Source organism: Talaromyces amestolkiae (assembly GCF_001896365.1).
Source record: "Talaromyces amestolkiae strain CIB chromosome Unknown scaffold10.1, whole genome shotgun sequence".
NCBI lineage: Eukaryota > Fungi > Ascomycota > Eurotiomycetes > Eurotiales > Trichocomaceae > Talaromyces > Talaromyces amestolkiae.
The window spans coordinates 42-25,044 of NW_024468046.1; the positions used below are offsets into that span (position 1 = coordinate 42).

Consider the following 25,003-nt stretch of genomic DNA (forward strand, 5'->3'; position numbering starts at 1 on the left):
TCCTTCCCTTTGGGCTATTGAACCAAAACTGATCGAAGTAGTATCCCCCCTTCCTTCCCTTTGGGCTATTGAACCAAAACTGATCGAAGTAGTATCGACATACTCGCGTCAAGACTCGCGGTCGGAAATCGCCGCTACGACATATCCTCCCGCACCCGAAATCAAGGACAGAAAGCGTCAGGTCTCGCTACCCACAGCCATCAGGGTAGGACTKACTTTGAGATGTACGGGAGCGTGAAGAGCCAAGTATATGTCGGGAATGAGGCTTCTAGCTCGCAGGAACATATCGTCAATGCTGGCTCAATATCAAATAATACAGAGAGCGCGGAATATGGTCAAAGTAGCGAGGGACCACATGACGGAATTAGCAAAACGGTGGAATTCAAGGTGCATGCGAGCGCCGCGTGAGCTTTGGGCTCGTGTAACAATCACTTCCAGCGTTTTTTCCATATGTTTCCATATGTCATGTGTAATATAGATATAATAGCCAAGACCAAGGCCATTCATTCGTTCTGCATAGCCTCTTTCGCCAATTCCTCCAGTCCTCGCATAGCAACCTCCTCCTTCCCTTCAGGCACAAAAACATGATCATGAAAATACCCACTGACAACATTCGCACTCACCCCCAACTCCGTAAACCTGCCCGAAATCGCAGCCGTCATCCCAACAGCCTCAAGACTCGAGTGAACTTTGAGTGTGATCTTTCTACATGGGAATGTGTATTCGAATCCGTGGGTTTCAGCGGATTCCCTGGTGGTGACTAGGGTGAGACCTTCGGCTTCGTGATAAAGGTGTACAGGTTGGAGGGTTGTGAGTGGGAGAGAGGTGAGGGGTTGCGTGGTTGTTATCCAGACGTAGGTCTCTGGGGAGAGGATGGGGGAGAGGCTGCCCAGGAGGGCGTTGAGGTTTGTTTCGCCGATTGGCATTTTAGCTGTTGTTCTTCCGATGGTATGATTGGGATATCTTAGATTAGTCGAAGAGTTTGTTCGTACTGATGGGTGAGAATGTGCGAATATATGTAGAAGAGAAAGTGACATACTTTATAATGACATAGGGCGCAAAATAGTCGGCTAAGCCAATTAAGGATGAAATGAAGCCTTAAAGCCTTAACGCAGGTAGATAAGATAAGCGATAAGATAAGTATGGAGCTATCACATGACATTCGACGATTCATTATGACAACCTGGCTTCTGAAATCAACAAACACCCCGACAAGACCCAAGACAGTCCCCCTTCAATGGGGCAATAGTCCCAATTCACCAAAATGAGTCTCATCCCACGATCAAATGTCGTCATTATCCACCCTGACCTCGGCATCGGCGGCGCCGAACGCCTAATCATCGATGTTGCGCTCGCCCTCCAAAACCGCGGCCATCAAGTAACGATATACACATCCCACCGCGATACGTCGCATTGTTTCGAAGAAGCGCGCGATGGCACACTCGACGTACGGGTTCGCGGGAACACGWTTTTCCCGCCGTTGTTTCTGGGGAGGTTTCATTTGTTGATGGCTGTGTTGCGGCAGTTACACTTGACGGTTTCAGTTCTTATGGAAATGGGGAGGACAGAAAAGAAAAATGGAGTGGGAGAATATAGAGATGATATTTTTATTATTGATCAGTTACCGGCTTGTGTTCCGATATTGAAGAGTCTTGGGGAACGATATGCGCAAACTCGTGGTGGGAGACAACGGATACTGTTTTATTGCCATTTCCCAGATCAATTGCTGGCGCGGAGGAATGAGGGGAATTTAGTTTTGCGGCTGCTTAAAGAAGCCTATCGATATCCCCTGGATTGGTTCGAGGGATGGGCGATGAGTGCCTCCGACCGGGTCGTGGCCAATTCGAACTTTACTCGTGGTGTTGTTAAGCGTGTGTTTGGGTCGGATCGGTTGGGCGATGTGAAAATTGTGTATCCATGTGTTGACACAAAGGAATCTTCTCCTGCAAAAACTGAAATCGTCGAGGGCGAATTGTGGGGGGGGAAAAAGATTCTTTTGAGCATCAACCGGTTTGAGCGGAAGAAGGGTATTGATCTAGCGATTCGGGCATATAATGGGTTATCTAAGGAACAGCGAAAAGGGACTCGATTGGTTATTGCAGGTAAGATTTTTTTCAATCTTCTCATTGGGAATTTTGACTCATCATACAGGCGGCTATGATAATCGCGTCCAAGAAAACGTCCAATACCACAAAGAACTCAACGATCTAGCTTTCGAATTAGGGTTAAAAACAGCCACCTCCAAGACCGTCATATCAGCCCTCTCAATCCCCGACTCAATAGACGTCCTATTCCTCCTCTCCGTTCCATCTGCATTCAGAGATACACTTCTTCACAACTCAAAATTACTCCTCTACACCCCCGTCAACGAACACTTCGGCATTGTCCCCGTGGAAGCAATGCATGCCGGTTTACCTGTTCTCGCATCCAATACTGGTGGTCCTTTGGAAAGTGTCCTTGAGAACGAAACCGGTTGGCTCCGTGATGCAACGCAAGTCGATGAATGGACGGCTATAATGCGAAAAGTGTTACTGGAAATGAGCGAACAAGAATTCGCCGACATGGCTGCGAATGGTAAAAGGAGAGTTGAAGATGTTTTCTCGCTGCATGCCATGGAGGATAAACTTGAAGAAGAGCTTCAAGATATGCTCAAGTCGAACAGACGGCCTTTTGTTAATTTACAATATTTGCTACTTGCTTTACTGTTTTCGGGGATTGCTTGCGCTGTCATGGTTGCTCTGATACTGCGGCGGATCTAGTAATTTTTCGCTATATGTATACTACCAGGAGTTTGACCAAACATGTAAATACTTACGAGAAAGGGTTCAAATCAAAAGATTAATTCCGGAATGACAATAACATTGCAGCAGATCGTAGTTAATTACTTACTCAAAGTGGAAAATCAGGTCACCACGATCATGTGATAACAACGCACTCCTGCCTTCGCTCCTGCCCTTGACTACTTCCCACATCCGTACGACATCGAAATGTAGATTTCTATTAACACTCTCCATGATCGGAGATGTTCCGCTTCTATCTCTCAAATTTCATTGCCGCTTTTACAATGTAAAGAGACTAAATACAGGGATCATGCATTAGTCTATGCTATGATTCGAGCAGAAGTTGACCAATCTGCGATTACAGGCTCAGCCTCAGCTCAGCCTAGTGCTCTTTTGACAAAGCACAGGACATGGAAATGGCGACGACCTGTCATCCGCCGCTGTTTTCAAAATTGAAGGCGGTTTCTATCGTCGGAACCTAACCTCTTCATGCCCACGAGTCTTTATAAGCACATAGCTCAGATGTGCGTTGATTGTAATGCGGATCTATCTGAGTGCTGAATGTGGATTTTGGTAAGAAGAAATATAAGGCTGAACGATCTTTGGCCGAAAGAATCGGAGAAAGTGCTTGCGACAAATCAACGGCGTTGTGATTCTGAATATTGGAAACTTGAGCTGGACGTTGCAGCGACGTTGACTACAATATGAAGCGGCGACGAAGAAGCCCCAAGCCAGAAGGCTTGAATAAACAGGCCGCTTCACCTGAACAACTAATGCCAACTAATAACTCCATTGAAGGCAACTTCTCAGGTCCAATGGAAATGGGCCAGGACTGGCCAGGCCTACACCCCACGCCATCGGTTCCTTTACCTGGCACCGAGGAACTGTTCGATCGACTACGGGAACCCTCGAACTCCCCGGTACTTCATTTTCCGAGTGCTCAGCAATATTATGTTGAATCTGACTTGATGCACATGGGATTGTTTGCTGCTGATATCGATGCCGATGTTAAGGAGAATAAGACAAAGTTGATGGAATGGGAGCGGTTTTCTGCTGACCACAACAAAAGAAGAGACTCTAAGAGCCATCCCCGCCGGGAATTTGAATTGGCCCACGATGGGACCAAGCTCGCACTGGGTAGAGCTGACGAAAATCACGCATCGCATGGCGACATGAAATCCTCGTTTCTGCCTTACTTCGGTGAACGGAAATCCGAGCCTTCTCTGTACAACCAAGAATCGTCAAATGCCGCCGTTCAATCGAGTGGAACTTCCAACCCTACCGCCGGCTCAGTGGCAGCAATGAGACGCGTAGTCGAACTCAGATATGAACCAAGAAGACAAAATAAGCGAAGAGTGGCTAAATGGCTCGAATTGCCTGTCAATCGGAGCATCTCTAATGGCGGCGAAAATTCAAAGGAAACATCTCGTGAGGTTAACATCTTCTCGTCTCCCTACCAGGAACCGAATCCTTTCAATGACAGGGCTGAAAGCACCATTGTATCCCTCGGCAAGAGCAACGAAAGGATAGCTCCAGGCGAAAGCTCCAATGCGGTTATGAGGCGTTTTGTGAATCATGCAAGGGAGCTTGAGTTAACTTCTTGTGCAGCAACCGATGCATCGCATAGGAGTACTTCGGATGATGATGAATATACTGTAGCGACGCTTGTTACAGCACGTAAACCACTCAGCGAAGTATCAAGTGAGGGAGAATCTCCCGCAGCTTCTCCTCTCGAGCTTTTCATCGATGCACCCACCGATGATGAACTTGATCAAAATATGTACGATGAGCCCCATGACGGATCAGATTTCGGATGGACGGGGCGTGGCCCCTTTGACCTCGATCCGGTTTCAAACCTCAATATTGACTCTGTCCGTTTGGAGGATGAAGAGCCCTACACCATCAAGTGCATTTGTGCTTTTACGGACGATGACGGGAACACTGTCTCTTGTGAGATTTGCGAAACATGGCAACACATTGAGTGTTACTACCATGGCCAGGAGGTCCCGGATGTACACTTCTGTACCGATTGTTCACCCTCACCACTGTACTTGGATGGAAAACAGGCCACTGAGTGGCAGATTCATTTACGGCAGCAAAATGATAGTGATTACCAGATGAGGGACACCGTATCTATGGGCGTCACCGTCCCTGGAGTCCATGAATTTGTTAGTAATTTCAATACAGGAATCCCATCATTGTCACAGCAACTGCGTGGAACTGGACCCGGTATGGCTCAACCTTTATACTTAATTCCCCCTCCTCCCCCTCCAATCGGTTTTCCTCTAGACCAGCTTTCAGCCGAATCGATCAGGAGGCAGAGTCTAGACGAGATCGGAGATGACACAATTGACTGGTGGCAACACAACCGACCGCTACCAGATTTAGAAAGACAATGGTACATAGATAATCACTCGTTGTCTCCGAGGAACAGCCATGATGTGCTTGATCTACTAACAGAAGCTGCTGGCCAGACAGAAGCTCTCAACCGCCAAACGCTCGACAATGAAGAATCAAATCTGCGGGACACGCCTATCAGTCAATCTGTGGATCAATATACGACATCATTGGCGAGAACAATCTCTAAAGACAGCCCGTCCGTGGAAAAAGGGGTCAACCCGAGCGTTGACAGAGACGCCCAAAGTGGTGATCATCGACATACATTGACTTTTGAAGCATACACAGATTCCGGATATGCTTCAAACACAACCAGAGCACTGAAACCATCAGAAGTGCTTGGAAAAGTCCATCAGACGGAAGAAATTTCGGTAGATCATGGCGAAATTGAATCGCGTCCCATATCTAGTCTTGATGGGAACGCCCAACTCATGGAACAAGAAGACGACGTAGCAAGCATCTATTCAGGTGCCTCGACCATCCCTACAATGACTAGGGCTCGTTATATTGATGGATTTGCCAATGATGTCGCCCAAGCAATCCAGCCTTATCATCTCAATGACGAGGTTCTTCAGCAGATCATTGAAAAACTACCCGAGCTTCTTAAAGCATTTGCTCTCACCTTTGGCCACCACGAGTCCGGAACGATGCATCGCGATGTTATGGTTTTTATTCATAAATATCGAAGGTACGTATTGAAGTAGCGACATGCCCTAAAGATAATTACATTTCCTTTATGCTCATACCCTTGGTCTATTAGACAAATCGTGAAAACGCTCAATGATCAGATTTTGATGGAAGAACCGGAGGATCAAATGAGAGACCAAGCAAATCAGATGTCGCTGAAGGAAAAAATGAATCTTTGGCTTAGAAGTGGAGAATCTACGCAAGATGTGAGACTTGATAATCACGAATATATCGTCACCAAGAACCCCGACGTCAAGGAAAAACAAGACGACGAGGAGGATGAGGAGGATCATGATTCTGATACAGACGAAACTGAATTACCTGGGCTTGCCGCCTACCGGTCTCTCATCCGAGGAGCACCCGCATATGATTGGTTCCTCAACAACATCCGGAGGGAATGTACTCTTGCTCCTCCAGTGCCGAATGTGATAGAAGAGATTCGAACCACAATCCTGGATGCGTTGCCCTCGTCGCCGAAAATCAGTCGACGAAAGCCTGCAGAAACATTCCATGTAAGTTTCATGGTCGATTGGGATCCAGTTGCGTTCCTCCGAGAGGAAGAATATACAGAAAGGCCTGAGGATGCTATCGAGCGAGCTATAACCCTGACAGGTTCCGCTGTATCGGCGCAGGCTTTGACGTGCGGTGGATACTTGCGGCAAACATGGCCATCAACGGGCGAGCAGATTCTGGATCTGATGAAGTCATTGGTATCTGGCGAAAGCAGAGCCTCAGGTGACTACTACCCCTAGTGCAATGATGGAGATTTTGTAATGCTTACTCGTCATTTGATAAAGTCACCTTGCTCAATGGTTCCAGCCTCACCGCATCGTACCACCCTTTGAAGAAACAAGTGTTGTCAACAGTTGTTTTGGTAGATGTCCATGGCACTGCCGCCTGCGTCGCAGAAATAGCTGAACAGTTTGCATGGCTCGCATCTGCCCTTCGTTCATCACCATTCCCACAGACAATAGCGTACAGCAGGCCATTCATTGACGGAATACAAGTTGGGCATGCTACATACGAAGAGACCACATATATATGCAGGATTGGAGTTGAGCTACATGAAGGAAATCCTGACTCTGAAACCACTAATGGCGATTGTTGGCATGGGCTCTTTGGCAGCCCAGTCGTTGTGGAAGGCTTCCCAATACCACGAAGATCAGACGAAGAAACTCTGGGCCTTGAGATTCCATTGAACATTATGGCGAGTCTTGCACAGGCTCGTAGAGTTGGTTCTTTCGGGGGCAAGACGCTTCTCAAGGGGGTTGCAACTGTGTTGCTCCCGATGAAGCGCACGAAAGATATAGTTACCTGGCATCTGGTTCAAGGAAAAAATGGAGATCGCATATCTTATCTTGAGACCGAGAGCTTCCAAACTGTGGATATCAAAATGCACGAATTAGAAAAGTCTCGGCATGTCCTAGGCTGGTGCCCGGAAATGAGATTATACGCAGGTGGGTCAACATTGTTCTTTTTTTTGCTTATTTATTTACTGACACTATCCTAGGAGCGGCCGATGCAAGCTACCTTATCAAAGGCTCGAGGCTACCCCGACCTTCAGGGCAGGGGGGGTTGAATGATGCATCATTATCTCTTGGTCATCTCATCACCGGAGGTGCTCCCTTTAGCGAGGGTCGCAAAGACATTCGTCTCCGCCGGAACAGTTATATCGTAAGAATGAAATGGATCTCACAAAAGTATGTGATATTATGGGATGAGGAAGACAAACGAGGMTGGCTAGTCAATGGAGCCAGCGCACTACTTCACCTTGTTCGCGCATCTCTAGCACAAGACATGTTCGATAACAAATTCGGGCCATTGTGCTTATTCTCCACGAAAGAGTTTCAAGAAGCCTCACGACTTCATCAGACAGACGCAGCTCTAGAGGTTCTCCTGAACCCGTATAACCTAAAGGCAAAAATCTATCCGGAAGAAGATGACTTTATCCGCTTCAAGGCCTATGTCGAGGACTTTTCTGATCTTCTGGAAAAGATGCTTGACTACCAGTCCAGGGTTGCGAATCAAAATATTCCAAGATCATTGTTGGAAGGTTGGGACTTTAATGATGTGGCAACTGGGCGAGACCCAATTTACCCTCGAGAGGCTTGTTTGAATCAGGAGGCCCTTTCCTGGGTTGACTTCACACGATCTTTACACGCAATCACGTTGTTTGGTCGAAGCTTCGGCGAAGTCATTCAACCGGCCAAGGCGTGCTGTTCGGCGTGGATAAAGGTGCCTTGCGGAAGATCATATCTTACAGCCAGCACTCCTGATCTATATAAGATAATGGAGTCGGATGGAGATCCGTATTCTGTTCCAATGAGGTTGACTCATGATGTACTTTGGTACACTTCCAAAGAGACGTTCACACAATGCCAGTGTAACAGCGAGATGGATGACGATAAACATTGTGATATAGCCCAGGTGCTCCTCCCCTCCAGACTACAACATGAGCTGTATGGAACGTGCTCGCAATTACCATCCAAAAGTGGTGCCATCATATTTGGCTACAACAATAACCATAGATGGTTCTGGAGCGACATAGGAGATCCGTCAAGAACGCCAAATGAGTCTGCCCGTATATCACCGTTCACCAAAGGGATACAGGGTTCCCGCTTTTCTGACAGCGGAATTGGAAAGAGTCTCAGCTCGTCAGTTTCCATCACAGGCTCAACGTCTAATCGACTTGAAGAATATAGGGAGTATACACAGGCGGTGAATAGTGAGTCAGAGGACCATCAAACATCCTCATCAACATATAACAAAATATATAATCATCCTGAAAGCGGCATCGCATCATCACCGCTTGCTACGCATTACAAAGTAGGCATAGTGTGTGCTATACACATCGAGCTCATGGCAGTACGAGCGTCATTTGACAAGATATACGAGAAAGTGGCCATTGCTAGAGAAGATCCCAACTACTATGCACTTGGTAGTATCGAGGGACACGATGTGGTTGCTGTCTGCCTCCCACATGGGGTATACGGCACAAATGCAGCAGCCGACGTGACTTCCAATATGAAGCGCAGCTTTCCGGAACTAAAATTTTGTCTGCTAGTAGGGATTGGAGCAGGAGTGCCTTCTCAAAGAAATGATATACGCCTCGGCGATGTTGTCATTAGCACACCGAAGGGCCGTTATTCAGGGGTACTGCCATATGACATGATTAAGAGTACTGACTCTGGAGCTTTCGAGCTGAATGGATATTTGAGCCCCCCGCCCGCACATTTGATGTGTGCCATCAGTGAACTCGAATCGGATCCGTCGCTATCATCTACACCGCTGCATAAGTATCTGCAGCAGATTGAGCAATGTAAAAAGCAATATACACACCCAGGGGTGGCCCATGACCGATTATTTGACTCAAATTACGCCCACATCGGTGATTATAACACAAGCGATAACTGCGAGCAGTGCAACGTTGCTTATGAAAAAAGAAGACCTCCCCGATCATCTATCCACCCTGAAATTCACTACGGACTCATCGCTTCGGGAAATCAAGTCATGAAGTCCGCCGAAACGAGAGACAAGCTAGGCCGCGAGCACAACGTGTTATGCTTTGAGATGGAAGGCGCTGGAATCATGAACAACTTTCCGTGTCTGATCATCCGTGGAATCTGCGATTATGCTGACTCACACAAGAATAAGCGCTGGCAGAATTATGCGGCTGCCACGGCGGCTGCGTATGCGAAATTGCTTCTTTCTCGATTAAGAACTACGGACGGTTTTGAGTCAGAACCAGCTGAACATCTCTCGCGAAAAGGAACTGCAACAACTGAATGGGGTGAAGATATGCCAGCCACCAAAAGAAGGAGGAGTTAATTATGGTTGAAATCGTGTTTCAGTGATATCCAAATGGCCTAAGGGCTACTGTTTTTCTATTCAACTTGACTCTATCCTTCTCTTTAAGTCATCTATCCTTTGATAGAATTGTAATGTTTTAAATAGTATCGAGAATAAACCGAACCTGCTCGTTGAATTAGGGCTGAATACCAGCCCTAACCCTGACGAGGACTTAAGTCACATGATCACGCATCGCGGCGGCGCCTGCCGTCGCGTCCAACTTTGACGACTTATCGAATGGTCATGTTGCTTAATCCAGCAAATATAGGTTGTCGGGTACATTTTGGGGGGAAGGCATTTTTGGTATACATCGCTATACAAAATGCCAGAGGTCATTGACCTAATCGACTCCTCGCCGCCACCGCAGCCTTCACATCTTCAACCTCCCCCTTCAACGCAAGCGCGTCATTCATCCATACGATTCTCCTCTCCATTCCACCCGGCTGTGGCAGCAGCTACGACAACGAAAATCCCAGCTAGTTCACCGAATTATCTATCCTCTGATTTCGACTCATCTCTATTTACTTTTGAGACTCCCGGACGTTCGGCGAAGAAGCGGAAGTTGACTCCGCAGCGTGAACGATCAGTAGGGGCAACATTACCGCCGCCAACATTACCACTGGCAGAAACTCAACCACGGATTTTCACCAAGTCGTCGGCGCAGACTGTCATTCATAGTGATTACTCGCTTTTTACATTTTCGGACGAAATTGAACCGCCGACTTTGCCTACGGTAAGTAGAGCCGATGCGGATACCTCTACTTCTACAACGGACAAGAGTACGTTCAGTACTACTGCTGCATACGCGGGTCTTTCAACTACAAAAACGAAAACGTACAAATGGGATGGAGAACAATCAGATCCGATTGTCTTCACGTCGTCTGCGCCGGAGCCCACGGCGGCAAAGGGAAGACAGCAATCCAGACTAAATAATCCATCGGTTATCACTATAGATGATGATTTTGATGGCATTCAAGACTGGAGCGACCCATTCAAGGGATCGCCGGAAGACCCGTTGGATAAACTTTTGGACGAACCGCGGCCATCGTTGAAACCGGCTTATTCTGGTCGTACCGCGGCTTTGTTGGCCAGTCTTCACACGGACGATAGTACAGAAAAAAATACAACTACCGCCTCGAGGCCGAAGAAGTCTATGGACTACAAAAATTTAGAATCCGATTTCGGTGAAGAATCACTCTCAGATGTGCCCACGCGGCCTACAGAGACCTCAAAAACGAAGAGGAAGCCCAAGGTCGATCCAGAGGAGAAAGCGGCCAAGGCACGGGAGCGAGAGGCAACCAGAGAAAAGCGTAAGCAAGAAAAAGTGGCCGAGAAAGAACGAAAGCGGTTAGAGAAAGAGGTGAAAGCGAAAGAGAAGCAGCTGGCTGCAGATATTGCTGAGGTGAATAAATCAAAGACTCACAAAAAGGAGTCTATGCCAGAAATGATTGTCGATATGGCAAGTACTTTTGAAGGAACCAGCGTTGGAAACCAAGTGGTAGAATATTTGAAGGCTTTAGGCGCTGAGCACACTTTTTTTGACAGCTTGATGCCTAACATTGTTAAGTGGCGTCGGAAAAAGAAATCTGAATATAACGAGGATGCAGCACGATGGGAGCCGTGTCAGCCTTATATTGCGACTGAGGACCATGTGCTGTGTATGCTTCCTGCGCAGGATTTTGTCGACATGGTCATTTGTGAGGATGATACGCAGACACTTGACGGCCATGTACAACGGCTAAAAAATTCATACCGAAACTGCAAACCGATATACCTGATTGACGGTCTTATGAACTGGATGCGCAGGAATCAAAATTCCCGCAACAGAGCATACCAAGCGGAAGTTCTCGCCCAGGTCAACGCTGTCAATGATTCGATCGAGGATACTAGCACTCAAAGCAGGCGCAAGCGAGCAACTAAAAAATCCAAAAAGCCCGAGGACACACCTCCCGTAGCCGATGACACAATCGAAGACGCTCTCCTCGAGCTACAGGTCACCCACAATTGTCTAATCTACCACACAAACGCCGCCAGCGAAACAGCCGAATGGATCAAAAACTTCAGCGAACACATCTCTACAATTCCCTACCGACACGTACAAATGGGCAACTACGACGGCGCCGCATTCTGCATGGAAAATGGACAAGTGAAAACAGGCGAAGATAAAGTAGACACTTTCGTCAAAATGCTCCAGGAAATCAACCGCGTCACTGCACCCATGGCGTATGGGATAACATCTCAGTATCCGAGTGCAGTTGACCTGCTACATGCAATGAGGAAACATGGTCCGACGTTGTTGGAAAATGTGAGAAAGTCGGCTAATAAGAATGGAGCACTGACGGATTCCAGGATAGGGCCGGCGGTGAGTAAGAGGTTGTACAAGGTTTTTATGGGGCTGGATGAGACTTCTGCCGATATTTGATTTCATGTCCGTTGAAGAATTGCGGTAATGTATATCATAGTGTGCTTTGACACATCATCGTAGATATGTTGCTTTCTTGACTATCAATGACGATGTATGCATGGTATAAATGACAGGCCCCAATATAACGCCAATATGCTGAAAAGTATCTTGTCAACCAAACTTCAGTCCCAAAGAGCTATACAACAACCCCTCTTCTCTTCCATCCCCTCCACGCAATCAACCAAACAACAATGGCCATCCAAACACTAACCATACAACCTGCCGCCCAAAACCCAAAACATCTCCATCCAAAACACTGCCCTTGCCTTATACCATCATCTATAGGTACAAGAGCATCTTGATATGCTTTTGAGTATACAAAGCCCCAAAACGCAGCACCCGCGGCGGGGACCATGGCTACTATACCCCAGTTTGTGCCGAAGTTCTCGACGCCCCAGACCACGGAGATTATGATGGGCATGAGTGCGAAGGAGGCGCCGTAGCCGAAGCCGACAAAGGCGGTTGTCAGATGGAATAGGCCTGGATGAGGGAGGATCAGGGGTGACGCAAGGATTAAGAAGCCCAAAGATAAGACCAAGGCGCTCGGGAGGAGGAAGGTGAGCCGCGAGACTGTAATGCCTTTGTAACCTCGGTCTGTCGGATGGGGGATTGGTTGGCGGTTTGGGTTGTCGAGGCTGTAGATGAATTGGTGTGTTGCGGGTGGTGCGAAGAGGTCTGTGATGGAGCCGACTAGGAGACGGGCGATTGTTGAAGTGATTGCGATTGTGCTGACGTGGGTTGAGGCTGAACCTGCCGGTGGTGGAGATCGAAGAGGATATGAGATGGGCGTCAAGGAGTGGATGATTGTACCCAGCTATACTCAGATTAGCAATTGTAAACCTAAACATGGAAGAAGCACCCACGTTGTTGATATATGCTTCTCCAGGCCCCGTCACAAAAAAGAACCCCAGAGCGAGCCACCACATGGTATGGTCCTTGAAGAACAGCCTGGTCTCGTGATTCAAGAGCCAGTTCTTCTTCTGACGCTCTTCCTCCTCTCGCTCTTTCTGACGACGTAATTCGGCACGCTCTTCCTCCGAGAGCGTCAGTGACCGGGCATCCGCAAGATCTTCCGAATCACTGCCCTCATTCTGAAATGTGCCATACGCAGCTCTAACCTCCTCACGCGGGCGGAAAAACCCATCTTCACCCAGTATCCCACTCCGCTCCAGCTCCGAAACAGCTTCATCGATATACTTCTCCTGTTCCTCATCATCGACAATCCGCAATACCGCCGTTCCACCAACCCCGATAGCGAACAGGAGAATTGCCAAAAAGATGAAATACCGGAACACATCTACCGCCTCACTGCAGGAACCATCCGCCAGTCTTTCGCATAGTACATGACTACCAATCTGGCTCTGCCACATACCGCTCAACCCAAATGCGGCAATGGGCACTGCCAACATAATCCCTTTGTACTTTCCTCGCCCGAAGTTCTTTGCGCATGTTGTGACTGCTGCGCCGTAGAGACAACATGTTCCCATACCAATCAACACAAATGCCACGACCATGACCCAATAAGGCCAACCCGACCCCCCAACGTCAACCGGTGGACCACTCTTATACGATAGTGCTGCAAGTAGGTATCCCGCCCCGAAGAATATGCCTGCAAGTAACGACACGGGAGAGGGCGAGTATCGGTCGCATAAATACCCAAATATCGACACGGGAAGGTACATAGCTACCTCCGCAGCAACCGCGATACCATTGACGCGGTCTTGCGAGTATTGTAGGCGCGTAAGTAGCAGGGGTCCATAGAGGGAGAATGCCGTGATACTTCCAGCGCCGAGGCTGCAGCACCACCAACAGCTGTCAGTCCGTGTTGGCCTTGAAAATGAGAAATGAAATGACACATACCAGCTCAAAACACTCCACACAAAACTCGTTATACGTATTACCTCCCGCTTCATCTTTGCCCGATCCCGCTCCACGATGTTTTCGACTACTTCGCTCAGTAGCCCTTCACCGGGTCGGTCGGAGCCATCGCTGTCTGCGGAGAGTCTGGAAATGCGCGGTTCGTCTAACGCGCCGGATTCATTGTCTAAGCTTGCATGGTCGAGGAGGGGTCGGTTGGCGTCGAAGTCACGCTTGTCGATCTTTATTTGTTTGTTCATGGAGGCTGCCTAGGTACCTCTATTTGTTTCTATCACCAGAAGACCAGAATCCAATTCCGTCATAATGGGAGCATCTCCGCCTTTGTTGGAGTTGATTCTGAGCTAGCACTAACTCGGTAAAGCGTCCATTCTATGAGGGCTAAGGTTAATGCTAGCTACCCCAATCCTTTTATACCTTTGCTCAAGTTTAGGAGTGAGAAATCAAGCTACCATTATAAATGTACGCTCGAGGAAGCCCTAGTGCAATAGCGCCATTCTAAAAGGGTAATCGCATATTACCAGGAAATTCTATGAAGCTACCTAGGTCTGGACCGTCTGCTAGCATACTGTCTCGATTTATTAATGCACGACTTCTAAAATACAACGGTCTGGCAGCCTCTCCTATTTATACACAAAATCTCACACAGGCAATATCAAGGAAAGCGTTGTACGGTCGAATGTTCTTGATATAGAGCTGTAGTGTTGATTCCAATCATCAAACTGTAGTCAATAAGCGTGAAGCCATTTCTGGAATCTTGAGATCTGAAGATTTTGAAATAGCCTTGGAGTTGATGCTGATCCCTAGGTCACTTCTCAGTTAGGATCAGTTCACATGGATTCCAACGCACACTGGATGCAATTTCAACCATAAAGCTTCGAATTGACCTTAAACCTAAAGATCAAAAGCAACACCAACGAACCCCCAATAATGCACAAAATATACGCATTACTCATCGACCTTACCACAGTATGAACCACCTGACTCTGCTCACTCTGCGGCAAATCCCTCAGTAGCGGACTGCTCGGGTCCGAGATGATGGTACTAATATTCGTCGTCGACATAGTCGGCAACAATTCTTTGAGACCGATATGCGCCTTGTTGAGAAACACGCTATTCGCGATACTAATTGCGATTGTTGGCCCGCCCAATTGCGCAAACGCGATCCAGCCGGTGCTGTGCGGTATATCGATGGGATCGACCATAATAGAAGCAACAGCGAAATTTAGCTGAGTGCTTGCGCCGGATCCCAAGCCGATGAGGATTTCGTAGCCGTACACATTGGCCAGTGGCGTGTTCTGGTTGACGGTATACAGCAAAGCAGCGCCTGGGAGGCAGGTTATGCCCGCAAGGATGTACCAGGGGACATAGTAACCGGTTTTACCAGCCAGCCAGCCCGTCAATATTGCAATAGCGGTTTGGAAGGCGACGAAGGGTAGCATTCGGACTCCGGCAAGAATCGCAGAGTCGTCGCGGACGAATTGAAAGTATAGGGGTAAGAAGTAGACGGGTACAAAGACGCAGGTTGCCGCGCAGGCGATCTCTAAAAAGAGAACGATCATGGCCGTGGATTTGAAGAAATGGAGTGGAAAGATGCGGTGCGTAGGCTCTGTCCCAATTGCAAAAATCTGTTGGACAAAGAAAGCACAGAAAAGCACGAAAGAGACGACGAAGAGAGCAATGACCTGTCCGGAGTTCCACGCATATTCTACTCCGCCGAAGGAAATGGCCATGACGATAGACACAATTAGACCGCAAAGCAAGATGACGCCGATGTAGTCGATTTCTCGTGCTCGTCCCATGATGGTTTGTCCGGGTCGGGGGTTAAGGACCGGAAGGAGGAAGAGGTAGACTGGTGCACAAACACTGCCGACGACTAGGTTGCTACATTCCTTTAGGTCAGCTCCAGGTCATGCATAGAGAACAAATGAAGGCAAACAAGTAGAATCCCCAGCGCCAAGTAGCACTGCTCACGGCAAACGCGCCCCCAATGATGGGGCCCAATACCGTTCCGCCGCCAAAGGTGATGCCAACGAGGTTCAAGTATAGCGGCCGCTCTCGTTCCGAGGTCATTTGCGTTAGAAGGGCCATCGAGCCAAAGTACCTATTCAGAAATTTGAGCATCTCAAAGACAGCTGTAGGGGGCCTACCAAACTTACATTCCGGCACCTCCTAGTCCACAGATTGCTCGTCCCACGATCAGAGCATCCATTGATGGTGCAGCTCCGCATACAGCAGATCCCACAGCGAAGATGATGAAGCTCGAACAAAAGGTCCATTTACTGCTGAATCGTGCATAGACACCGCCCCTGCAATTTTCAAATCAATACTGACATACTAGATACTTTCACTGGATAAAGATGTCTCTTTATCATACCATAGTAAGTTTGTCCCCCAAGATGACGCCAGAAATGCCACAGGAAGCCAAGCAAGCTTGTCGAGAGATTGAAAGTCATTGACCACAGCTGGCTGAATGTTCGCTGCAATGGTGTTGTCCGTCGCAAATAGGAAATTGGCCATGAGGATACTGGCGACAACTAGTGCCCAGGCAAAGCCGTGGACATTTCGTGGTGATGGCTTTGCTGAAGCATCGTTGTTCGACTCATCGCTGGGAGCTGCCACCTGCTTTTCATTGTCGACGTCATCTGTGACTTGAGCGCCTTCGTTGAGAGAGGTTGATATGGTGTGAGAGCTGGAGTCCAGCACCGAATTGGAATGAGCGTCCATCATGCTTTCTTTGGCGGTGTCTGTCATGGCGATGATCTCAATGACGGGAGAGATGGATCTGAACCGCTAGTGATGAGTTTGAACCAAAGAGAAAAGTGAAAATAGACCCAACAGCGAATTATTATACTGAATCACGAGCAAGTGCTGATTAATTCAGAGGTAAGAACTGGACTTTTGAGAGCACCTTCTCTGATTTGTGGTTGGCCGTCAATGTGAAGGCCGAGTTTACCCAAAAGGGGGTGTTGTTTTGCGCATTTTTCGAACGCAGATTTATTGATTACAAATGATCACAGGTAAAAAGCGTCTTTTTTGAGAATAACTGATCGTCTAGTGCAGTGGGATTCGAAATCTGATGTTTTCTAAGCTGCAATTAGGGCATAATATACCGCGCTAGTCCCGAAGCGGAAAGACCGATGAAATTCGTCGGCCGACAATTATCGGTCGTAGTCGGCCATGAAACATCTACTCCTTGTTGTTCAATTTGCAGGGGGAAAAAGAGCAGCATGAAAGATGATGTCAGCATTACAGCTGTGTCTGTCCATGATACCTCCAATCAATTCTGGCACAGCTACTTGCGGATTTTAATAGGAAGTCAGTATCGTCATCCAGAGAGGTTATGTTGCAAGCAGGCTTCAAAAGGACCTCTAGGGCACCATGCACCATATTTATATTCATATGCCTATATATCTATATCCTCAATATTGGTGTACGTATAGCTTTGCTCTACAGTACTATGAGAAGAGTGACTGGTGTTGACTGTACAGTCTACTAATCTAGGTAGACCTCAAGAAGGCCCAGAGCGCCCTTCTCGTGGACTTTGCGAATCACATATCTAGAATCCGCCTCTGTCAAGAGAGCCTCGAATTCCTTGACAGTACGCTGCTTTGCCCCATAGCACACCAACATCACCATATCAGCCTGCCGTCTTTCGCGCTCCCAGATGCGAGATACCTTTGATACCGGCTCCGGGAGAATCATACAATTTATCAGCAAAGGGGTCCCTGGAGCCGAGCCCTCTAACCCAGGTACCACGGCTTTTAGTATGGTAACAAAGTCGTGATCAGCCCAGTTGTGCGTGCATTGGCGAATAAAGTACGCGGAGGCACCCATGTATTTCTGGGGCTCGAAGAAATTTGCCTGAGTAAAAGAGATGCGATCACAGATATCCTCGTCGAGGAGCCAGTTCTGGACAGCAGACAGTCTGATCTAGTATGTAAACTCTTGACCGACAAGATCCTCGCTTAGTTTCCAGCACTTTTCCACGTGTTCAGGGTCATATGCATGCGTGATAAGAGGTTGCACGACCTGGGCGTTTTGCAGGTAGGCTGGAGCCTACACAGCAAGATTAGGATCAAGTGCAGCAATGAGAGGCGTAGCGCCAATCTGCTCGTACGTCTTGAACCTGGGTTCATCTCCAACAACAAAAACAAAATCTTTGCCAGTATTGCGCTTAGTTATTGGAATGATGTCGGCATAGTCATCCATGACTAGATGAGAACCAAGCTTAGTATCGAGGTTGGATCCGGGGTGGCAAGCAAATGAGATGACGCCTCGCTGCTTGAGTCGATTGGTTAGGCCGTGTGTGAATGATATCTGAGCGGTCTTAGCCTGACCATAGCCACTCCATGGATCATAGTTCTTGCCGCCGGAAAAGGCGCAATCATCAAAACGAACAGGCGATATTTGGTAGCCTGCACTAGTGATATTGACCACCCGGCCCCCATTCTCGAGAGCAGGCATTAGTAAATTAGTTAACAGGAAGTGTCCGACGTGATTGACAGACAGCTGCATCTCGATGCCATGTTTGTCTACCGTATAGTCCTTTAAGGCCATATTTCCGGCACTATTGATGACGACATCGATCTTAGACCCAAGCGCCTCCATAATCTTGGTGGCAGCATGCCGTACTGAGTCGTGGTCGGATAAGTCTATCGGAACAAACGTAGCCCTAATTGATGAATCTATCCCGCGGATGGCTGAAAGGACCGGTACAACGTTGGCAGCGGTTCTTGATGCGATGAGGATGTGTGCCGGTGAGGCCCTGGCGAGCTCCGTAGCAATGGAGCTTCAATACTAGGCTGGCCGGCGCCAGTGATAACAAAGACCCGGCCTTTGACTTGAGATTCAAAGGCTGCAACAACATGCTCACTCGATACAGCGGCGTGGAAGACTGGCATGATGACGAAGTCTGGGGTCCGGAGTGCGAACTTGTTGGGTGCCTAATTCCAGCGGCATTGCCCGTGATAAGTGAGTGCTATCATATATGTTAGTCTGCATACACATGCTCGGTTGCTATCAGTGAAGCCGCGAGAATGCGGCCGAATAGTGACGATCACCGATGTCAAGAAGCGGAGTACAGAAGAGGAGAATCCCATTGCTATCTCGAAGCGTTGGCTTGAGACAGTTGTTGGTCAGATGCATATATTGTGCATAGATCACTCAGCCGGTATAAGTGTAGTTTGATTCTAACACGAATTTTCTGTTCGCACGGCCGCGGACATGGGGGCGGAAAACCCTAAGGCAGGTGGTTCGTACGAGGTCATACTTTAGCTTAACACGGAAATGTGCATGTAAAGGTTCAGGATCCTGACTCGTCAAATGCTTTCTCTGTGAGCTCGACTTCAATATATACGAGGAGACGTATTTGAGCCTGTTCGATAGCCAGATAGCTCTATTTCGGATTCCTTGTGAAGTGCAACCAGCACATAACAATCAAGCTTGGCTTAGGGCATAATGTCAGTCGGATAGTAGAAACCGGCAATAACATTTGACCGGATATAGAGCGAGTCTCTAATCAAGTGACTAACGAAGAACGCTCTGTACGCGTAAAGTAATTCGCCTAAAATACCACTTGACGTTATAGCCAATCTGATTTATGCCGATATAGAATGTCTTGCTAAGTTAACTAGCTAGGTAGTTTCAAGCAAATTAGGAGACCAACACTTAGTTGCAGATCTTGCTGTTGGATCATATAATCTAGCAAGCACTTCTAGTTAGTCGAAGCGGAAAAAGATTAAGAGCCAATCGGAGCGACGTGACAATAGCCAATTGATCTATCTGATCATTCTGATAGCGAAGATGGCTAGGTCAGCTTAGCTAATCCAACATCATGCTTTGTATTTATAATATCATCCCGGTCCAGGACGCTATTCATGAGGAGCAAGCGGTAAAGCTTCTAGAACAACAATGCAGTCGTCCAGCAGGCGGAAACGCGAGGTGTATTCTTGTCTCCCTTGTTACACAAGAAAGCAAAGAGTACGACCTTTTCGAGAAAATGATGCTCTTTACAAACACTCTTTGCTAACAGGTCGTACCTGAGTAGTGCAATCGCCAATATCCTTGCGACAGGTGCGCTCGCCGTAAACAGCCAGAGTATTGTGTCTACAATTCCTCGCCGCCCGCACCGACTCCGAAGAAACGCGACGAGGACATGCAGATTCCTTCCCCGACTGTAGTTACGACCGCGAGTAGCAGAACAGAGAGGACCGAGTCTTCATTAGCGGAAGCTTATGGCTACTATGGACGTAGCGAATATAATACCATGGCCCTCGTGCGAAAGGTATTTTGACGATGAAATCGTCACAACTCTAGGAATGGCTCGATAACCTCTTTTGGTGCACAGTTAGTACACGAAGATGATGTCCCTAATGCTCAAGACACACCTATATCAAATGAGATTGCGGCCGAGGTCCGCAAGACGCTGGACAAGATGTTGAATCGTCCCATACTCGATTTCTTGGTCCGATATTTCGTGACCAAAGTCAACTGGTACGCTTGCTCGCCATAAAGATGAACTTTTTGTCTGGGTGTTACTGACAGTCATCTTCTAGGATCGAGCAACTTATATATGCACCTTGGTTCCTCACGCAATACCAAAGATGGTGGAGTCTTGACAGATTATCATCTGTTGCCGACATCGAATTCACCATTCTCTTCCTGAGAATTTGTTGCTACGCTTCCCAATATCTTCCTTCCCCAACCTATACCATTGATAGCATCAAAGGGGTAGCTTTAGTAGATATCCGTAAGTCTTGCGAAGAAGTCATCAACGCACTTGGTCCAATATGTGTCCGTCTGGATCCACCAGGCTCCCTGGTACGCGTACTACACATCCTCTTTGCTGGATTGGGGTCTCTATGTGTAAGCCGAATGAATGCGTTTTGGGAAGCGCTTAGCTATGGCACACGCGTGGCACAGCAAATAGGCCTACGTCGAGATACTATTAAGTGGTCCAGCAACGTAGATGAGCTCGAGAAGGAGATGACACGGCGAGCAATTTGCAATCTCTACATATGGGATAGGTACCTCCTCCCCTGACGGTTTCGTTGTTTTTTTTTTCTCGATGGCATTCCAACCTTCAATCTATAGCTGTTTATCAAAACGCCTCGACCGTATACCTTTTTTGCCGGATACTTTAAGCGAGGACTTCATGCCACGAATGCGTCTCCTACCCGATACTGAAATTGGAACCGATGTGCCGGACGTCTTCACAGAGCGCGTTCTGCGAGCACAACTCGCCCAGTTCTGGCGTAACCACGGCTCAGCCAGGGACTCGGAATACGATGCAATAGCAGCAGAAGAGAGATACGAGACGTTTTGTGCTGACTTTCTGCAAAAGATGCCTCCGGCTTTTGCTCTGCAGCCGGATAAGCAATGGGACGCGCGCTTGTCCACGCTCCCCATGCAACGGCAATTACTACATAATGCCATCTTTGAGCATCTGTGTTGGAACTTTCGGCCCGTGCTCTTTCAGCGATCGGACCAGGTTCGGCATCTTCCGGGATATAAGCAGATCCTGGTAACACACAATAAACAGGCGCTGGCTGCAGCGTCACTTGCGCTTCTGGAGGGTGTTTCGAACTTACATAGTCTGATGGGTGGCTCTCATACGAAATTCTCAGGCATTATTGTGCCAACCTTTGAAGCTGCGGTACCGCTGCTTTGTCTGTACGCGGATAAGAACTTCCCTGAAGAGATTACACCAGAGAGTCCATCTCACATAATATTAAAGTCAGACCCCATAGGCCACGGAATACGCCATCTGACGCGCGCAAAATGCAGACAGGCAGCTCAGCATGCTCTGGATTGTCTACAGAACCTTGCAGAGGTCAGTAATCTGGCTGAAACAGGGGCGCGTACTCTCGCTCGCCTCATCCACGGTATTGAGAGCTCGCCACCGTACACTGAAAGCTATGGAGATTCCTCAAATATAGCAGTTGACTTGGTAATGCAGACTTCTGAAGCTTGGAGTTATGGTCAGGTGCAGGAATCTGCGTTGGGGGATTCGCAGGCGCTTTTCCATTACGATGATGGTCAGTGTCGTGAGATTGGTCCCAGTTGGGAAGAGATGTTACAGGATCTCAATGGTAGCTTTCTGCCCGGAGAGTTTGGATCTCTCTGAACGCAGACCATACCCCTATACAATGTCCATCAATGGTCTTAGAATAGAGGCTCGCCCTTGTATTCCATCGTTATGTTTACAGTATGTATTCTCAAACCATTTCCTTCGCCTTTGGATCTTCTGTACTGCCAGGTAAGACTATCCATTACATGGTAGCTTTGCAACAGACCACCAACCGGTTGACTACCGGAACTCCCCAGAAATTGGCACTTGAATCAGAGAGATGCTTCCCCAATAAGATCGACACCCTAACTAAACTTAGCGTGGGGCATATATCAGGCTTTCATATCGATATGGTGTGCACGATCGTTCTTCGTATCAGTGATATTGCAGTTTGCCTTCGGCTGACCAGGATATCTAAAAACATGATGACCCAGCATGCATCAACTAGAGTCATCCGTTGGAAGTGCTAGATTAATATCCTCCCGTGATCAATGCCTTATCTATTAATATAGGCTGACCATGCGAGTATAAAAGTACCCCGCGTGTGTCATACAACGTGCAGGCTGTCGGCCGACATTGTTCGGTCGTCGCAAATGAATCGGTTGCCCCATTATTGATCGTTCCTTCACAATTCTAGTAAGACGATTCGACCAGACTGTTTGTAGTGCAGACGGAACCGTATATTCTCGGTGCTGGGGTGCGGAGAGCGAAATTTCGCAAAACTGGATGGCACATACAATCAATTGATCGATGATGGAGCATTTTAAAGTGTCTAAATAGCGACGTATCAGATGAGTTGTATTGATATATTGAAGCAACCGCGTATGACGAATCTGCTTGAGATACCCTTCCATAAACAATATGGGGCTTCTGGGAACAATCACTGCGTACAGCAACAAAGCCTTACCGGCCATGACAGCCATCGTCGCCGTCTCGCTTGTAGCCATCGCTCTCCGCTTGTTGTATCAGTGGCTCCTCCCCAAACCCCTTCCAGGCATCGCGCACAACGTCGAAGCCACGAAGTCCCTATGGGGCGACGAGCCAGCATTGTCGCGCTACCTCTCCAGCAACGGTGAATTCAGTTCATGGCTCGGCGAGCAATGCCTTAAACTTGGCTCCCCAGTCGTTCAAGTCTTCATCCAGCCATTCAAGTTGCCGTGGATATTAGTAGCAGACTTCCACGAAGCGCAAGATATTCTCATGCGACGAACGGAGTTTGACAAGCCCCAGTTCTTGATTGACGGTCTTCAGGCCCTGGGTGATTTCCACGCCAGGTACAGAACAGGCGATGAAAGGTTCAGGGTTCGCCGACAACTGAGACAGGATCTGATGGCTCCCAAGTATCTTAATAATTACGTTGGTCCGTTTTCTTATGAAAAGGGACTTGAGCTCGTCAGGTTGTTTGAGGCCAAGACAAAGCTTGCAGGTGGGAGACCGTTTCGTGTTCGGGAGGATTATGCGCGTGCTGTTCTGGATGTCATGCTTCACCACGCATTCGGGGAGAATTATGATGAATCAGCAATGAAGCCTCAGCTAGAGCTTCTTTCCAAGATGGAGCCTTCGTCGATCCTGCAAGAAGGAATTGATGAGCCGGTGGCCTTTGCGGAGGCGCCGAGAAGCTTCTTTCTCGAATTGCTTCATGAGACGGCTGAGATTATGGAAAGGACCACTATTTCCGCCACGCCACAGCTCAGCTTTTGGTGGTGGTCGCAGCAAAAGTGGTATAAGAAAATTGTTGCGGAGAGATACCAAGTAATGATGCAGCAGCTTCAAAAGGCGGCTAGTAGTTTGCAAACGGGCAAGGTAGCCTCTGCGCTTGAGCACATGATGATGCGAGAGGAAGCTTTAGCAAAGAAGCAAGGTCGAGAGCCTCGATTAATTACTCAAAACATGGCCGATGAGGTAGGCTTTTCGTTGATTTTGCAGCCAATAAAGCTAATCGGACCTAGATCTTTGCTGACCCCATGACTGGTCACCATACCACCAGCGCCGCAATAACCTGGGTAACCAAATACCTCACAGGGTATCCCCAAACCCAAAGAAAGCTCCGAGAAGAACTGTACTCTGCATTTCCTGCGGCAGTCGCAGAGCATCGACCACCAACATTCGATGAACTGAAGAGCGCCAAACTCCCATACCTCGAGGCCGTCATTGAGGAAGCACGGCGTCTAACGCCATTCGTCATTGTGCGAGAAACAACTCAAGACACCGAAATCCTTGGGCGGAAAGTGCCCAAAGGCGCACAATGTTTGATGGTCAGCGCTGGGCCGGGTATCACATTACCTTCTGTCCCCGTGGATGAAAATACGCGCAGTGTATCATCAAAGGCAGCAAAGCCATGGGGCAAATGGGACGAGTCGCGAGACTTGAAACTCTTTGAACCGGAACGCTGGCTTGTAACCAAGGAAGACGGCAGTGTTGATTTTGACGCTACTTCGGGTCCTCAGCTTGGGTTTGGGATGGGGACCAGGCAATGCTGGGGCAGGCGGCTGGCGCAGTTGGTGATAAGGACCATCGTTGCATTGGTGATTTGGGAATTTGAGATGCTAGATATACCGGATGAGCTTGGAGGGTACGCTGGACTTGATGGGATTTCTCGTGAGCCCGTGAGGGCCTTTGTCAGGTTGAGGAAGATAACCAATCATAGAGTATAACTCAGCTTTCTCTGTCTCTCAGGTGCATGTAATCAGAAACAAATTCATTCTAGTCTATATTCAGAATAAAATGTATACAGACTTATCTCGGATTACATTGCTACCCATAGTCTCCCTCCCTAATCTAAAGTCGAAAACGAAGAACAAACGCCTTTCAGTCCATGACCAATGCCAAACTCACGAAGCAAAAACAGAAAAACCGAGGCAACGATGAAAAGAATCGATA

General features: G+C 48.0%; 8 protein-coding genes across 8 annotated transcripts; 5 read left to right on the top strand and 3 right to left on the bottom strand.

Moving 5' to 3' along the window:
- Positions 1–503: 503 nt before the first annotated feature.
- Positions 504–926, bottom strand: BHQ10_005486 (uncharacterized protein; the record flags this gene model as incomplete). Its single annotated transcript, XM_040877967.1, has 1 exon — positions 504–926. One exon carries the CDS (start codon positions 924–926, stop codon positions 504–506), a length of 423 nt encoding a protein of 140 aa, XP_040733990.1.
- Positions 927–1,264: 338 nt separating this feature from the next.
- Positions 1,265–2,759, top strand: BHQ10_005487 (uncharacterized protein; the record flags this gene model as incomplete). The annotated part of the gene is made up of 2 exons (XM_040877968.1): positions 1,265–2,102; positions 2,152–2,759. The coding sequence occupies 2 exons, from the start codon at positions 1,265–1,267 to the stop codon at positions 2,757–2,759; spliced, it is 1,446 nt and encodes a 481-aa protein (XP_040733991.1).
- A 725-nt stretch (positions 2,760–3,484) lies between these two features.
- On the top strand, positions 3,485–9,692 carry BHQ10_005488 (uncharacterized protein; the record flags this gene model as incomplete). The annotated part of the gene is made up of 4 exons (XM_040877969.1): positions 3,485–5,865; positions 5,938–6,599; positions 6,662–7,321; positions 7,375–9,692. 4 exons carry the CDS (start codon positions 3,485–3,487, stop codon positions 9,690–9,692), a joined length of 6,021 nt encoding a protein of 2,006 aa, XP_040733992.1.
- A 343-nt stretch (positions 9,693–10,035) lies between these two features.
- BHQ10_005489 (uncharacterized protein) lies at positions 10,036–12,135 on the top strand (the record flags this gene model as incomplete). Its single annotated transcript, XM_040877970.1, has 1 exon — positions 10,036–12,135. One exon carries the CDS (start codon positions 10,036–10,038, stop codon positions 12,133–12,135), a length of 2,100 nt encoding a protein of 699 aa, XP_040733993.1.
- A 248-nt stretch (positions 12,136–12,383) lies between these two features.
- On the bottom strand, positions 12,384–16,806 carry BHQ10_005490 (uncharacterized protein; the record flags this gene model as incomplete). The annotated part of the gene is made up of 8 exons (XM_040877972.1): positions 12,384–12,443; positions 12,497–12,991; positions 13,041–13,971; positions 14,038–14,276; positions 15,018–15,936; positions 15,992–16,156; positions 16,212–16,361; positions 16,430–16,806. 8 exons carry the CDS (start codon positions 16,804–16,806, stop codon positions 12,384–12,386), a joined length of 3,336 nt encoding a protein of 1,111 aa, XP_040733994.1.
- A 741-nt stretch (positions 16,807–17,547) lies between these two features.
- On the bottom strand, positions 17,548–19,154 carry BHQ10_005491 (uncharacterized protein; the record flags this gene model as incomplete). The annotated part of the gene is made up of 4 exons (XM_040877973.1): positions 17,548–17,980; positions 18,116–18,707; positions 18,854–18,998; positions 19,059–19,154. The coding sequence occupies 4 exons, from the start codon at positions 19,152–19,154 to the stop codon at positions 17,548–17,550; spliced, it is 1,266 nt and encodes a 421-aa protein (XP_040733995.1).
- Positions 19,155–20,209: 1,055 nt separating this feature from the next.
- On the top strand, positions 20,210–22,180 carry BHQ10_005492 (uncharacterized protein; the record flags this gene model as incomplete). The annotated part of the gene is made up of 4 exons (XM_040877974.1): positions 20,210–20,338; positions 20,402–20,547; positions 20,610–21,080; positions 21,148–22,180. 4 exons carry the CDS (start codon positions 20,210–20,212, stop codon positions 22,178–22,180), a joined length of 1,779 nt encoding a protein of 592 aa, XP_040733996.1.
- Positions 22,181–22,984: 804 nt separating this feature from the next.
- On the top strand, positions 22,985–24,777 carry BHQ10_005493 (uncharacterized protein; the record flags this gene model as incomplete). The annotated part of the gene is made up of 2 exons (XM_040877975.1): positions 22,985–24,025; positions 24,073–24,777. The coding sequence occupies 2 exons, from the start codon at positions 22,985–22,987 to the stop codon at positions 24,775–24,777; spliced, it is 1,746 nt and encodes a 581-aa protein (XP_040733997.1).
- Between the last annotated feature and the right edge of the window lie 226 nt (positions 24,778–25,003).